The 16,889-nt window shown below is 35.7% G+C and overlaps 1 protein-coding gene across 2 annotated transcripts in view; it reads left to right on the top strand.

The window, feature by feature from the left end:
- The window catches only part of Ctr9 (RNA polymerase-associated protein Ctr9), a 95,205-nt gene that overhangs the window by 16,619 nt on the left and 61,697 nt on the right, over positions 1 to 16,889 (top strand). For both annotated transcript variants that reach the window (XM_081752261.1, XM_081752260.1), the window contains exons 7-11: positions 1,925 to 2,044; positions 6,463 to 6,594; positions 6,845 to 7,023; positions 9,613 to 9,821; positions 16,512 to 16,693. In XM_081752261.1, the coding sequence (XP_081608387.1) occupies positions 1,925 to 2,044; positions 6,463 to 6,594; positions 6,845 to 7,023; positions 9,613 to 9,821; positions 16,512 to 16,693 (822 nt within the window). The remainder of the gene's footprint in view (positions 1 to 1,924; positions 2,045 to 6,462; positions 6,595 to 6,844; positions 7,024 to 9,612; positions 9,822 to 16,511; positions 16,694 to 16,889) is intronic.

Raw genomic sequence — 16,889 nt, 5'->3', positions numbered from 1 at the left:
CAGTAGGTCCACGTCTCATATAGCCTCGCTGCTGAACGGGACGTAAAAATCAATCAATCAAACAAAACTGAAAGGATAAGGTACTAACTCTTCTCGAAATATCTACCTTCTTAACACAGCTTTTCCCTCTTTTTGTTACATAACCAGTATTGTAGCTTTTATGTGTCATCAGCTCCCATACATTGTAAACAATCTGTTCGCTACGTGGGAGGGAGAAAAGGGGTACATGGTAACTCAGTGATAGTGTGCACCTGTATGGAAGGGGTTACACTTTAGATCTACGGCCAAATGTGTTTGTGATGAAGAACATTGTATCTATTGTTCTTTTATTTGTGTGTGTGTGGGGGGGGGGGATACTCGCATTTTCTCACAAACTCTCATTGGATCAGTTCTTCCAAAATCATTACGTATTATTAATGTCTGTTTCCTTTAGCATACAGATCATGACTGTGGGTCTTGAACCTGCAGATGTAATGATTTTATTTAATTTCCTTTTATCCACCACATTCAGCTCCAACTATAGTTATGCGATCACGCACAATACACCAAAAATCCTTCGTCATCTTGATTTTGTTCAAAATATTGATGGTCTTTCAACGACTTTTTGTTACTTGGTGGTACGTTGTTCTATCGTGTAATGAATCGGACCCATCTGTCCTAACGGAATATTCGGGGCCCTCCATTTCCTGTGGGGGACTCCCTTGCGCCGCCACTGAACGATTCAGAATCGTGCATTTCTGGATAGAGCAGATTACAAGTCTGACAATAACACGCCGCCTCAGCTTAGTAGGTAATAATTTTGGAGATATGCATCCCCAAGGTTAATTTTCCCACGGCTTTGGACAGTTCTAGTTCTGAAACTATGCACTTTTGACCACGGGTTTACATGAACTTCTTTTCTTATTTGATGTAAGGAATCGCCTGTTTCAGTTTGTCGGTCTAGTTCATTAATACCCTGAATATATATATATATATATATATATATGTATATATTACTAAATTCTTCTTTAACTTTATTCTTAATCTGTGTCTTTCTGCACACAGTTTACTGTCAATCGTATTCCACAGTTACACTAATCTTATTTTAACAAATTAATCTATATTTCTATACTCTATATCTTCCTTATCTCTACCTTTATAATCTGTTTTCTTCATAATCTATATCTGCATAATGTCTACCTTTATGATATCTCTTTATTTGCACATGCTTCTCTCTCAACTCCGTAACAGTCTGTGTCTTATTTGTAAGCATTTTGTCCTGTTCCCATATCCTACAGGTATTTATATTTAAAATAACGGATCTGTTCATACACATAACGTGTCCAGTACAGAATAAAGCAGAAGATTAGTTGATTCGTTCTCAGGCATTCGTTTTGAGAATATTTATCTGACACGTTGTGCATTTCAGTATAATATAGCCTTTAATAACCTTCAAAAAGTGACAAGATTCTCGAAACCACCGTCGAACGAACGGAAAATCAACACCGTAAAAATCTTGAGATCTTGAGATAAGAATCTTGCAGAAGTCAAATATTAACTTCGTGCCCTGTTGTTGCAAATAACTGTTGGTTTGTTATGAAATTACGAAAGTATACTATGTGTGGGTGGGTACGTACAATGGCAAGCAAAAGTGAATTTTCGATCTACTTCGGAGCGAATAGGCAAATTTGAGTATGTTTTTTTTGAGTTACGGTCTCTCTGTAGGTGAAATAAACGGTACCCATGTTTATGTATTTGCTCCAAAAGATCATATGGGGAGGAGGAGGGGGAGAGGAAAGGACAGCAGGTATTATCCATTTTTTTTTTGGTGAGTGACTGCACATCTATTAAATTGACTGAAATGAAAATTTTTCTCTGCACGAGTGTATTTGCTGTTATCATACATGTGTGTGAATTGTTTCAGTGATTTTTTTCATATTTTCAGGGAGATTATGATCAGGCTTTTCAGTATTATTACCAAGCAACACAATTTGCTCCAGCAAGCTTTGTGTTACCTCATTTTGGCCTTGGACAAATGTACATTTATCGAGGAGATGCGGAAAATGTGAGTTATTGTAACTTACTATTTGCGTTTATTAATTTACTAACCTATTGAAGAAACATTATGAAAATAATAGCGTTATTCTTTGAGTATGGTATTTGCTCAGAGGTTATGTGGTTATTTTGATGCACAAATTTGCAGGTTCGATCCTATTCAATGTGGATTTTATGTGGGCTAGCATTTGTGATGATTACTTCATTAGGGCGATTGGTCCTAAATAGAGCAAATACCATATTTTAGTAGTCGTTATTTGTATGTTCGCATGAGTATTGACGATGAAACAAGTTATTACTTCTCGTACTAGCTTCTTCCAACGACAACTACACATACGCGGTATCCAGATAGCAAATTCGATGATAAATATTCATGAATCAGGCACGTAGCTAGGATTTCGTAAAAGGGGGGAGGGTCCGTGACATGAAGTACTGTAGTCATTACACCAGGGGCTCGATTATTCTAAACTATTTTACTGGAACATATATTGGTTCGTTTAGCCAGGATTTCGTAATGTGGGAGGGAAGGGTAACATGAAATACTGAAGGCCCAGGAGCTCCATCAATCTAAACTACTTTACTGGCAACATATATTGGTTTCTTACGACAATAAAATGAGGATATGTTAGTAAGTATTTTAATAAAATAAATTATGAAGAAGTCTCTAGTAAAAGAATAAAAAAAGTATTGAAAAAGATTTTACAATATTTACGTTCCTTTCTCTGTTCATTCAAATATAACAATTTTACTTTCATTATGACTTCAACTATTATAAAAAGCACATATTCACTATTACAAAACGTACATATTCAATAATGTCTTGCAAAATATTTTTCAATATTTGTGTTCCCTTCTCTGCTGAATCAAATATTAACAGAACTTTCTTTCCATAGAACTTTTTTGTTTTCATTATTCCGTCAACTACTGTCTGCTCCAAATGACAGGTTAAAGGAGCAGTAGAAAACTTTGTGAAATAACATGTTTGATACTGCAGAGAAGCGATGACGAAAAATTATGATAAAAAAATGTCTACGCTGTTACAGAATGACACTATACTTTCGAAAGCTTGAAATTTCCCTGACTAGTAGCAGAAATTCTAAAAATTTCGTGACTTTTCTAGAAATGTTCAAATTCCCTGACTTTTTCAGGATATCTCGCTCATTCGCCACCATATATTGCAAGTAATACAAATCTACTCATAAGAAAGAGTAACCAAATGCTTGCTCTATCTTTTTATTTTTAATGCTGATTCTTCTTTTTGTTTCATTTTTCCTTAATTTTTTCATTTCTGGTCTCGAAAGGGGGGGGGGGGGGGTCGTCTTGGCTACGTGCCTGTCGTGAATAATATCAGCATCACAGATAGTGTTCAAAAGTACGACTGAAATACATTACTATCATATAGAACTACGCATCTCAATATGCTGTAAGCCATGTGCTTTGAACAAAGAATTACGAAGAGGCATTATCTTACAGTCACAATTAACAGCCGAAATATAAAAGAGGAACTGTACTATCTTATATAGAATACTTACATCCTTTATCATAAGGAATAGGCACAAATTGGTAAATGTATGTTACATATGTTACTATGTTGTATGTTACATATTAACACATGAATATGATCAGAGTGTCCAACTACACTTGGTTTTCAGAGCTATTTTTCTCTACATGTTGCTGTTCTTGTTCAGGCGCGAATAATAATTCGCACAACGTCACTTCTCTCTACCTTACCACATGGCGCTCTGGGTATGAAAATCTCCCGCCAAGGTGACGTAACTACAAGCGGGAAACTGTCATTGGGTGCTGGTTTCTGCTACGGTGACCTTGGTTGCTAGTCAACGCATATATGCAGAGAGCGACTGCATACATCGGAAGCAAGCTAGCAACGCTATAGGATGCTAAAAAGAAGAGTTTTTAATATTCAGAAAGAAAATAATAATCTTTTGAAACAATAATGATCAAACTTTCTGAAAATATCATACATAGAAATGATGCAGAAAAACTTAATCACACATATTTTCTATGGAATTCCTCTACTACTAATTTCCTTCACTTAATCATAATTTTTAGCAATCATATCATCATTAACCTGCAGTTATCTTTATACTTAGACGGGATCAACTAAAACGTAAACCCTTAAGTTTTTTTTTATCTCTTTCTTTTTGTGATTTCTATACTTGGAAAAGTTAAAAAAAAACATCAAAATTAAAACCTAGGTAAAGAAAAAATAATTGATTAGTTCAAATTAAAAGTGTCTGTTTTTACTATTATGCAGTAAAAATTATCGTGAGTTGGGAAAGTTAATGTGAAATTTAATGGATAAAATTAAGAACATGGAAAACTAATTTATGAAAATTCATTTTGCAAACAAAACTCATAAATTATAAAGATAAAATACAAAAGTCAAAAGACTGAGAAAAGTCTCGAAAGTTACGTATTTTTAATATGATATTTTGTTTAACTGTTAGTTCTACGAGATATATACAGGATGAACCTGAGAGATGTGCACAAACTCTGGGAGGTGATTCGTGACATCAAAAGAAGACAAAAAGTCCTTTTCCGTGTTGTCGAATTCCGCGTCGTGTATGAGTAACAGGGGTGCCAACTTGGAATCGAAACTCGAATCCTCACAATTGGAATGGAATGGAAAGATGTGCAGAGCGTACACGACGCGGAATTCGACACGCGACTTTTTGTCTTCTTTTGATGTCACGAATCACATCCCGCAGTTAGTGCACATCTTTCAGGTTCACCCTGTATATATAAAATCATACCAATACAAGGTGCATGTAATAATCTTCAATAATAGTGATTTGATCGTTACAAAGTCGTAAGTCTATGACCCAGTTTTCAAAGCAAGCTGGGACCACTTTGGGAAAAGGGGCCTGCATTAATCCACTTCTATAGTGAAACCACCCTTAAAGATTTCTTTTAATAAGTGACATAAAAGTTCTTGCAGAATATCCATTTCACATGGTTTTCAAGAAAAAATAGCGATTAACTGTAATTTAAAAGGTAATCAAAACTGTAATCAATGAAAACTGTAAAACTGTAATCAATGAAAACTAAAACTGTAATCAATTAAAACTAAAACTGTAATCAATTAAAACTAAAACTGTAATCAGTTAAAACTGTAAAACTGTAATCAATTAAAAATTAACTCTTGAAAAATTTAATTGATTCAATTAATTGCTAATTTTTTAATGAATTAATTACTAGAGTAGGTGATTTATCTGTGATATTATTGTATGCAATTATCAGTATTTTAAATTACTGCTAGGTTCATATTATTTTATGAAGTATTCTGTACTTTTCAGTTCTTCTTCAATCGAAATTGTATGAAATTAAGATAAATTGTTTTCAGTTAGGCATATATTTATTTCTTAAGAACAAAATAATAAAACAGTTCTCGTGAAATTAAATACTGTTCAGTTAATAGCAGGAAAAAATATGAATTATTACGTTGTTAATGGAAATCATTAGCTCCCTGAATGAGTTTTGCCCAGGTCGGTTTTTTCATACTTAAAAGTGGTAGACGTACCTAGTTTCTTAAAGATGCATGTTAAATGTGTATTTTAAAGAATATTGCTAGCTAAATTGTTTTCTTGAATCAACAACATGACCATCAAACAATGTGATTGTTTTTGCTTTGGGATATATTATAAGACGTTTTTGTTTAGAAAAAGCTTGCAAAAATTAACCGCATAATCGTTCCAAAACTTGGGCAAGAGCCACTAGTAATATTTTTATTTCTGTGAAGTAGTTCCTAAGTAATTTCAATCGAATTTCGTAATAAATCTCTGTATATAATAATACGGAAAGTTGTTCGCCTTATATCCAACCATTCTTCACGGGTACTTACCTTAAGAGATACCGCGCCGCCACCACCAATTATGTTCTGTTGCACCCCTAGCATTGTGGACTATCATACGGCATCGTAGTTTCCATTGCAGCAATCTCCGGTGCCAGTACAGACATAGGGATTTTTCTACCATTCCTCCCTGCACACTTTCCATAGACCATCCAGGGTGCGTGGGCGGCGATGTTGAAGTCATTGTTTCAACAGTTCAGATGCGCAAGAACTCATTGAACTGGGATTTAGGGTTTTCACAGGAATGTCTTCCTAATTCCTCTGCCATTTCCTGATGAAAACGTACTGATGTTCTGGCAGTATGACTCGAAGCCTTGTCCATATGGATCATCACCTGGTTTGCTTTCATTCCATACAATTGTGGGATATCTCTTCGAACTTGCATTCTCCTGCACGTTTTTGTCCATCTTGCGTATGAGCAACTTACTCTCATATCCGAATTCGAGATCAACGAATACGAATTTCGTTGTATATCGAAATATTCGTTGTGCATTATATCTGTAAAAGTGCTGGTTACCAAGTTGTGCTAATGGTTTGATTTTATAACTCTTTTTCAGGCTGCCCAGTGTTTTGAGAAGGTACTTAAGGCACAGCCCGGGAATTACGAAACTATGAAAATATTGGGATCACTCTATGCTAATTCTTCTAGTCAATCCAAAAGGGATATAGCCAAAAACCACTTACGTAAGGTTGGTACTTGATGATTTTTTCTTTCACTTTTTTAATACATAATGACTCAACGAATTAAATATTGAAGATGTTGAAAGAGTTGCAGTATTTTTTCTCATTGTGGTGTTTTAATCGAATATAACTAGTTGCTGCTGGCTCTGAATATATGTTGTATGTAAGATTCTTCTGTACTCCATTAAACGTGTTCTTCGTTATATCTAGATCGGATCGAACTTAACTGCTATTGGTTTATTTCTCATTGGTTTCCAGGTAACAGAACAGTTTCCAGATGATGTAGAAGCTTGGATCGAATTGGCACAAATATTGGAACAGAGTGACTTACAGGGTGCATTGCAAGCATATCATACAGCCACAAGAATCTTGAAAGAAAAAGTTCAGGCAGATATTCCTCCTGAAATATTAAACAATGTTGGTGCGTTACATTATAGGTAGGTAACTTTAATTATTTAGTTAATAGCGAAAGATAATTCATGTTAATTTAAGTTACTTAGTATATAATACCTTGAAGGAATTGAATGCTGACAACTTTGACTCATGATATTACACACAGAAACTAAGAAAATACTAATATATTACTGTCCTTGTCATACTGTAGCGTGTATCTTCTCTATCTGGCAGACGTTATCAGAAGTATTGTAAAAGGAAAATTAGTAGAATAAGATCAGATTTATTGAGGAAGGAAATAGATCAAACTCACGGTTACGCAATACTGTAAAAGTAAAGTACAGCCTATGGCAAAACAGAAGAAGTTAAAATTCTTAATCTTAAAAATCTTAATCTTCATTCGTAACTTTCCATTAATAATAGATAAAAGTACTAGTCTTTATATTTCGGGACAATATTTCGTACTTATCCTCGGAGCAAAGAAAAAAGAAAGCTGCGGTGGCTCGAAGGTAAAGAGCTCACTTCTTGCACGTGGGGTCCCTGGTTCGATCCCATGTACATAGGTTTTCCCGTTTCCTCTCGCTTCCATCGTTTCACCATTATCATCATCTACGTCAATACATAGTCGTAAGTTAGTAAAAAGTAAAATATGACACAATTGATAAAACTATACAGTGAAACCTGTCTATGTTGGCCACCATCGGTTCCATCGAAAAGTGGCCAACTTATAGAAAATAAGTGTGATTTATGTATTTTTAGAATAGGATTTCTAGTATTACTTGATTGTAAAAATTTAATAAGCAGTGGCACGACAGCTACTTATAAATAATGTATATAGAGTAATCATAAAAATATACAGTACTAGAAAATATTACTATAGTATGTTTAATATATGCGCATACCTTTCTCTTCCTGAAAACTAGTCTGATACATTGGATTATTCGGATTGAAAACACAATTACACAGACAACCATGAAATAGAAGCGTATGTACGCAGTTTATTGAAATTGCTATTATAGCACACTTGAGTTATTCAGATTGTAAACAAGAAAAGCTAAATTATAAATTGAGGAATTCATATGCAATTTATATGACTTCTTTTCAGTTGTTACCGAATGGTGGTATTTGTTTTATTCTTTTTGTCAAATATGCACATTCTAATATTGTAGTTAACTACATCTTGTTAATGAGTTAGAAGTGTTTCTTTCGGAGCAAAAGATGTTTTGAGAAAACCTTGAGGTAATTCATATCTCAAAAACTCCGCTATCTTTTGACAAGCCGACAGGTGCCAATAGTTGACAATTGAGATTGTTAGTTTTAACCTTGAGAATTTTCCGGAATTACTAAAGCTCCCCCACTGATGAGAGGAGCTGATATAGCTAACGGTTTTACCAAAACAGACAGGGTAAACAAATACGTACAACCATTTTCTGAATTCCTGTACGTGCTTTTTCTTATTCACATCTTCCTTCACCACCCCTTTATCAGGGTAGTCTTCTGGCCATTGACATCCAAGAGCAAATCGCGGGAATCCTTGCATCTTTTCTCCAGTCACAAATACAGAACATCTGCCTCTCATATGGAAATTCGAAAGAGTTAAGAAAAATAACAAAACTATATTTTGCGTGGCCAAGATACGCAGGTAAATTTATCATTATCGTCATAGGATAAACATTGCTTCAGTGTGGCCAACTTCCAAGATAGACAGGTGGCCAGCTTATAGAGTAGTAAGTAATGAATGTCTTATGGGAAAATGCAGTTTCAAGACAAACTAGGCCAAGATAAGCAGGTGGCCAAGTTGACAGGTTTCACTGTATTACATTATTAACAGAAATTCAAGTTACAGAATTAAGCTCCACCAAAATGCAGTATGAAGCCTACGATAGTTGTCCAACGTAAAGTATGTGTTCGAGGTAAGTGGCATAAACGGTAAATACTATTAAGGTGTAGTTTTTAGCAGTCAATTCAGTATCCCAAGAATAAATTTCATCTCTTCTGTTGAAGCTCTGTTTAAACCGGAAGTGGTTAAAATTATCCATTTCTAGTTTTAACGTTTATCGCCACATAACAGACACGGCAATAGATAGCGAGAAGCGTTTTTGCAATCAATTCAGAGTTTTAAGACAAAATACCATAACTGCTCACAATACTCTGCCAAAACCGGAAATGGTTCAAATTTACTATTACTTCCGGTTTCAATACTGATTTCTGTAGAGCAGAAACTGTAAAAGATATGAAAAAGCTTGCTTTTTGAAAAAGAAAAAAAATCAGTATCCCAAGAATTGTTTCTATTGCCTCGTTCAACCCGTGATTCAGACTGGAAATTTTTGAAATAAACGATGTTTAGTTTCCAACTTTATCGCCATACAACAAAAACAGTAAGGGATAGGGAGTAATGATTTTTTTTCTGTATGGATTCAGCGTGTGAGGAACAGCTTCTATCTTTGATCTTATTACTCTGTTGCAGCCATGCGTATTGAATTTGTATAGTTTCACACTGTGAAACGACACTCACTTGTTTACACATACTTATGATAAAAACAAAATACAGAACTTTCTTTATAAGTCTTGAAATGGCACGCAAAGCGCTGATTATAATGTATAATCGGTACCTTTATTCTTATTTCCTTTAGGCTTGGTAATTTGGAAGAAGCGAAAAATATTTTTGAAGAATCACTCAGCAGATCCAAGATGGAGGCAGAGCATGATCCTCAATATTACAATTCGATAGCTGTTACCACTACTTACAATCTGGCTCGACTAAGTGAAGCACTGTGCCAATTTGATAGAGCAGAGAAACTATACAAGGACATTCTGAAGGAACATCCCAATTACGTGGACTGTAAGTAAATATTAATAATAAACGCCTTTAGTGAATCAAATGAAAATAGTCTGCTCTCAATATATATATATATATATATAAAATGTTTCTGGTATCGCCAGACATAATCATCGTCAGACCGTTTGCGTCACTCAGTAGAAAACCTTTGCAATATAATTAGATAAGTGGTTTATGGTGCATACGAGTGGGCAAATAATGTGGTTGTTACCTTGCAGAAAGAGCAGTACGGGAAAATATTCTGCATAAAATTAAAGAATTGGTATCACCGTTAAAAGACATTAGCAGACAGGAAAGTTTTATTGACTCTATTAATTGACTAGGTAAAAAAGGATTGATAGTTTCTTTATATCTGGGATAGAAGGTCTACGAATTGTGTACGGTCTATTCAAGATACATAAATCTAATGGCACTGTCTGCCTCATCATTTCAGGTTGCAGTGGTTCTGTTATCTATTTGAATAGTGGACATAATATTTGAGCAGAAATCGCTACGTTATTCTAATATACCGCCTCATGATAACCCCACATTTTCCTCTTGGGGTAGGTGTTCGGGTTGACCAACTATAACATATATGTACAGTTCATGTGAACTGAGTAGCTGAGCATCGATCTCAAGTGCGAATATGTGTAGCTAATACAGAACGAAAGATAGTAGCATTGACAAAGAAAATGTTGCTTTAGTAAACGGAAACCATATGAAATCAGCTTCATAGACGATGACATGTGTACGTTCATACCACTTGAGAGTGCTGTTTTTTCTGTAGTGACGGCTTTAGCAGAATGGCCTGTCGTCCTTCAAAAATGGAGTGATTTCCGTCATAATAAAGATATTACATATGAAGTGAAGTCAGCCGCGGTGGCTGGGGCCGCGGTGGCTCAGTGGTAGAGCGTTCACCTCTGGTGCTTGGGGTCCCGGGTTCGATCCCAGCCTGCGCCAAGTGAACTTTGTGGTGGACAAACACCGTGTGCGTGGGTTTTCTCGGGGTTCTCCCGTTTCCTCCCACTTTCTTCATTCCACCATTTCATTCATTACTCATCATCACCGTCTCCTTTAGCCTAACCGGCATAACCGTGGGACGTAAAACTCAAAGATTTCATTTCAAAGATTTACTTTACATTATATCATCTATATGTGTGAATGCAATGAAAATTCAGTGTCAAAAAGTGTTACAGGACTAAAAATGAAGTATGCGTCGTCTGTTTATCGTGCTGGTGCACTAACTACTACTTTGCTCTTTCTGTCTCCTGGCCAGCCACACACACACCCTTGAGGTAGGTTTTGCCCGAGCACAATAAAAACTGTGACCGGTTTGAGTATTGACTTCAAGAGTGAAGCTGTATGACCTTCTGCCAGGCATAGTCCTGATCTATATACAGCGTTATTGCGTCATCACTTAAGAAAAGCCATCTACACATCCCACTATTCATCCTGTCTTGCCCTGTGACTATATCTGGCTGTATCAGACTTTGTTAGTGATATGGAACCAATTTAGGCATTTTAAAAGTTATATTCGTAAATAAGGATTTTGTGTGTCAAATTTTAATTGCTTCGTTTCCATTTTATTATTATTATAGTACATACATACATTAGTCCAGTTCTTATATAACCACGGTGATGAAAAAGAAGCTAAACTATTATCACTGTATTGCGAGCGGTGATAATAATTAGAAATAACGTACAAACCACATCACTAGGAAGTACTTACGAAGAACATCGTCTTCATCTTCAGCCTAGGCACACTTCGAAAAGGATTTAAACCATAGGAAAGAAAGTATGGATGAGTAAAAATGCTTAAAAAGAATTTTAAAAATATGCGAAGTAAAAATCATCTTGTCACTAGAAATAGATATATGTTAATAGTAATTCGCTTGTCACTGTTATTTGCTGTTTTTCTGTTTTCATTACCTTTCATGAAGAAAATGGAGCTCGTAACTTCCTTGATATTACCTTCAAAAGACAAACCAATAAGTTTGATACTTCTGTATATCGTAAACCTTCTGCTGGTACCAAGTATATTCATTTTAAGTCATCCCATTCATGGCTTCAGAAACTGAATATTTGGAAAAACTTCTTTAGAAGAGCTCTTCTACTTTCTGATCTTCCTGGTGACCACAACCAAGAAATTCAATATCTAATTAAAATTGGACAACAAAATGGTTTTCAAAAGTCTTTATTACTGAAGTGGTAGAAACAGGTACACCGGGAGTTCGACGGCATCCACCATCGGACAACAACAAATGCCGAAGAGGACAAATGGCTTGGCGTCTCCCTGGTCCCACGTATTTCGGCAGAAGTTAAGAAGGCATTGCATAAATATAACACCAAGGTCTCCGCAGTTTTCCCTAAATGTATAGAAAAATATATTCCAAATTTTAAATAATTTTTTACTGATCCCCAACAAAGTAGTGGCGTCTATAAGGTGAAATGTCAATGTGACAAAATATATATAGGCCAAACAAAAAGGAATATTTGGAAGCTCATGTGGTTCGGATTTCACGTTAATCAGTAGGTCCACGTCTCATATAGCCTCGCTGCTGAACGGGACGTTAAACTCAAAATCAACTCAACTCTAAAAGGAATATTTGTACCAGAATCGCTAAGCACATTCGTACATCCAAATCTCGTAGCTTACAACAGTTATCTGGATTGGCATCATATCTCAAAGAAAATAACCACAAATTGCTAATTCATGTTTGATTGAAAAAGCAAAAATAGCAACAGAATGGAAAATTAAAGAAGCTTGTGACATTCATAAGGAGAAACCAGCTCTCAATTCAGATAAATTGCGGTTAAGTGCTGATTCATGAATGCCATTTGGAGCAGTGTTTTTACTACTCATTTCCGCCGTCTGGAAGGTAATGAAAAAAAGAAAAACCAGTAAATAACAGTGAACAGTGACAAGTGAATTACTACTAACATATGTCTATTTCTAGTGACAAGAAGATTTTTGCTTTGCATATTTTTAAAATTCTTTTTAAGCATTTTTTACCTATCCATTATTTATTTCCTATGGTTTAAATCCTTTTCGAAGTGTGCCTAGGCTGAAGATGAAGACGATGTTCTTCGTAAGTACTTCCAAATGATGTAGTTTGTTTCTTGCGGTGACTCTTGGTCTTTTACTAATGTTATTTCTAAAGCGAAACTATTATTTATCTCAATATTGTGTCAACACTCTATATTCTACCACACTGTACTATTTAAACGAACTATTTAATGACTTAAACATATATAGGGTGAGTTCTTAACTTGATGATAGTGCAAAATATCTGGAGAAATAAGCTTCGGACAAAAACTTATTCGAAATAAAAAGTTAATACTTTGGAGGGAGGGATTTCACCTGTTATAAAATTAGCTCCCATAACCAAATACGATTATCACCACTCACATCATCTAACTGCACTGCCACATTTGGATTATCTGAGTTCACGCTAAATGCAGAGCAGTATTCCACGCTACCTTCTACGAGTTAAGAAAACGTTTAAGACAAATGGTTAGTACTGTTTATCGCAGACTTATTCTGGAATGAAACGTAGGAGCTCCTAATTAAAGAAACCTTAGCGAAAATAGTTTTTACTGATTACAACGCCACTTATCACGAATCGAAAAAAAGAACAAGTTTAGAATAAAATTTGTATATTTTTCTCCCGTACAATCCGAATCTGCGATGAAAAATGTGAGTCCCCATTTACGTTTTCCAAGTTGCGGGTGGAGGCTAATTTTATCACAGGTGAATTTCCGCCTCCAGAATATTAATTTTCTATTTCAAAAATTTTTTTCGTCCGATATTTATTTCTCGAAGTATTTCTCCAAGTAAAGGAAAAAATTCATCCCCTATATCTTGTTTATCACATCACTGTTCCTAGTAGAGTTGCTTTACAGGATCTCGGAGACATTGGAGACGGAAAAGAAAAAAGAATATTCTTTTTTATATCAACATTAATATTCTTTCTTAGGTCAACGTTGCTTATTATGCCCTTTAGACTAAAGGAAAAGGATGAGTAATGAAACTAAATGAGTGTGAAATTAAATATTTGTGCACTCCCACCGGGAATCGAAATCTGGACTACGTGTACCAAAAAGTCATACGCTAGCCACTAGACCAGTGGTGAGGGCTATACTGGAGACAAAATACAGAAAAAAAAACCGGGTTAACACAAGTGTATAATAATAATATTGGAGAAAACAAAAATTGATAACACATGAGAGATCCCAGGTTTCTCTTTCTCAAAACTATTAGACTATAGTGATATTGGCTTTCTTCTTGTTTAATACAAGGTTTGCGATGCTAAAGCTTCACTTATTTTAGGATTACGTTCTTATAGATTCAGGTCGTACTACCCAAGTACAGGCTTCGGACACCAACCCAGGTAATAGTAGGGATCCCACTTAACTGTAAATCCCGTCGTCATGATCTGTGTTGCGTAAGAACGTAAAACGATGAACCGTGCACCGTAACTTCTATTTCAGAAAAGTCCATTGAAGTACAGGAATGGGAATATTGAGCCACTCCTGGCAGTCTTTCCAGAGGACACGGACAGTAGTAGCACGACGAGATGCAAGTGCCTTTTTTCAATAGCCCAAACTCGCAAAAGTCCATGGGACTGGTATCAGATGACTTCACTGATGTGTTCTGGAAGGGAATAACCTGGATGCCGGTGTCTGACACCATCTGTTGCAGAAATATCTGTTTATAAACAGGATGTATGTGATAAGGCTTTATCCATATTCACACTGACTTGATGTATTGCATTTCCATACAAATGGGCAGGTCTTCAGTATAAACTTGTGTGAGGATGTTGCTGATAAAATGCGGAGTTAATTTTTAGTTTTGCATTATTTGCCTTCATAACAGTATCCCGCGACAACCAGAAATCTCGAGACTTGCTTTGCACTGTTAAACTCAGGACGGGTTTTTGCGTCTCGTAGTGTGTACGTTATGGCTCAAATTTGTCACAGTCTGATACATAAACCCATGCTTTTTCGAATGTGGCAACAATCTTCCACTTTTCCTCGGATAGATGGCATTAGTAGAGGCGTCAGCAGTTGGTGGTCTTTCTCTCCCTCCGATGAGTCACAGTAAGGACATGTCCACGACTTTTGAACACCATCAGGAGCTTTAATTTGTCATGTGGGTTGTGGTTCACAGTTGACTGTGTAACGTGCAATCGTCTTCCGTCATATGATGTGTAGGAGGGTTTTTCTGCAGAGCCATTCGGCGCAACTTCCGAGCTATAGGTGGAGTCACCGCAGTACACGGTCGCTTGCTACTCCCCTTACTGGGTGAACGAAGTGCTGGAACGTCGTGGTGTTTATACCGATTAATGATGTTCTTGATGTCGTTGATCCCAATGTACATCAATTTTTTCCTGTACTGTTTTTGAATCTTCGTTTTACGTGGTAAAATGCTACGACATAACCTTCCCAAAACTGATTCACCTTGGGAGCCATGGTGCACACACCACACACGCGCGAACTTGGCGCGATACTAGAGGCCTTTGACTTTTTCCTACTGTTTGAATCATTATGATCGGCTGATTCTGTGAGCAGGGATGAAGATTTAAGATCGGACTCACATAGACGGATGAACCTTCTGTACTTTGTAAATTAACCAAACTACTGATTTTGTTTCACAAGACAATAACGTAGCATTGTATATTTATAGTTATCCACTTTTCAATCCGAGAGACATTCGAAATTATATTTCTAAATTTATTAACATTTTCTTCACTGGAAAAGTATCCTGACGGCGGAGAAATCATATAAAAACAAAAGCAACAACACATAGAATAACTTAAACGTCAAACATTAATCATACGTAATTATAAAACCACAAAATCAAATAGTAGGATACACAAAAGGTACGATTTCTTAGTATCTAATAATGTGTAAATTGGTAATTCTTAATACGCAAAAAGTAATAATTTCCTGGATTTACAATCTATGAAAAATTACGACCAGGCAGATGGTTTGTACATTATGACCAATTGTCACTGTTTCTTCCTTTTCAGATCTAAATTCATTTCTTTGTAATTAAAGTAACTTTGTAGTTGCCTCGTGAGACTCGGGCTGAATTTGTGGTTGGAGCTCATGTTCGGATCCCACGTTTCATATAGCATTGGTGTTAATAGGACGCTAAACTCTCACTCATCTAATCGCCTCGCAATGCTGGGTTAAAACCTTAATTTCTAGACCTCTAGCGGAATTCGAACTCAGGACCATTCGCGCCAATCATTCCAGATACATAAAATTGCTGATACCGCGATTAGCGAATTAATAAATTTCAGAGCCTTAGCGTCTCTTTCGGTTTCCGTGATATCCCACCAAAATTAAGCACAGATGTCTTGATATAGTGCAGCATTTATTTAATCAGTGTTGTAAAAGTTCTTTATGTGCTCTCTGTGTATCCCCCAAAGTCAAATCGTAAGCTTTCAGTTTCAAACACTTATTATTTATTTATCTTATTATAAATACAAAGCTAGCAGTGTGTTCAATAAGGTAGATTCAGCAGAAAGAGAGCTTAATAAAATTTGACAGTTAAGTTCTTAAACTTCACACTCAAAAGTGATTCCTGTCGTTATTAATTTGTTGCTATTAAGCATGTATTGTTAATATGTGATCCATAGTTGTACTTGAATCTCATTACATTAATATTTCTGTCGCCCATTAACGATAGTTACATCTTATTAACAGGTTATTTAAGACTAGGATGTATGGCACGAGACAAAGGCCAAATTTATGATGCTTCTGATTGGTTTAAGGAAGCTTTACAAATTAACAATGAACATCCGGACGCATGGTCATTGTTAGGTAATCTTCACTTGGCGAAAATGGAATGGGGACCTGGACAAAAGAAATTTGAACGTATTATAAAGGTGAGTTTTCTTTTTATTATGTATTGTATTCGTATTGTTGTAAAATCGAATAATAAGTATATGTTTTCATTTAAAGTGTTGTAGGAAACCAGTCTTACTAATTTTTTAACTTAAGAACAGTAGGTCTTGAGATTTTTCTTTCAGCGTGTTTGTATTCTTCCGCGTTTACGGAGTTACTTTCTTTGTCAGCTTTTGA

The sequence above is a fragment of the Thermobia domestica genome, chromosome 3 (genome assembly GCF_964235325.1).
Source record: "Thermobia domestica chromosome 3, izTheDome1.hap1.1, whole genome shotgun sequence".
NCBI classification, from domain to species: domain Eukaryota; kingdom Metazoa; phylum Arthropoda; class Insecta; order Zygentoma; family Lepismatidae; genus Thermobia; species Thermobia domestica.
This window is presented reverse-complemented; position numbering and strand designations above follow the sequence as displayed.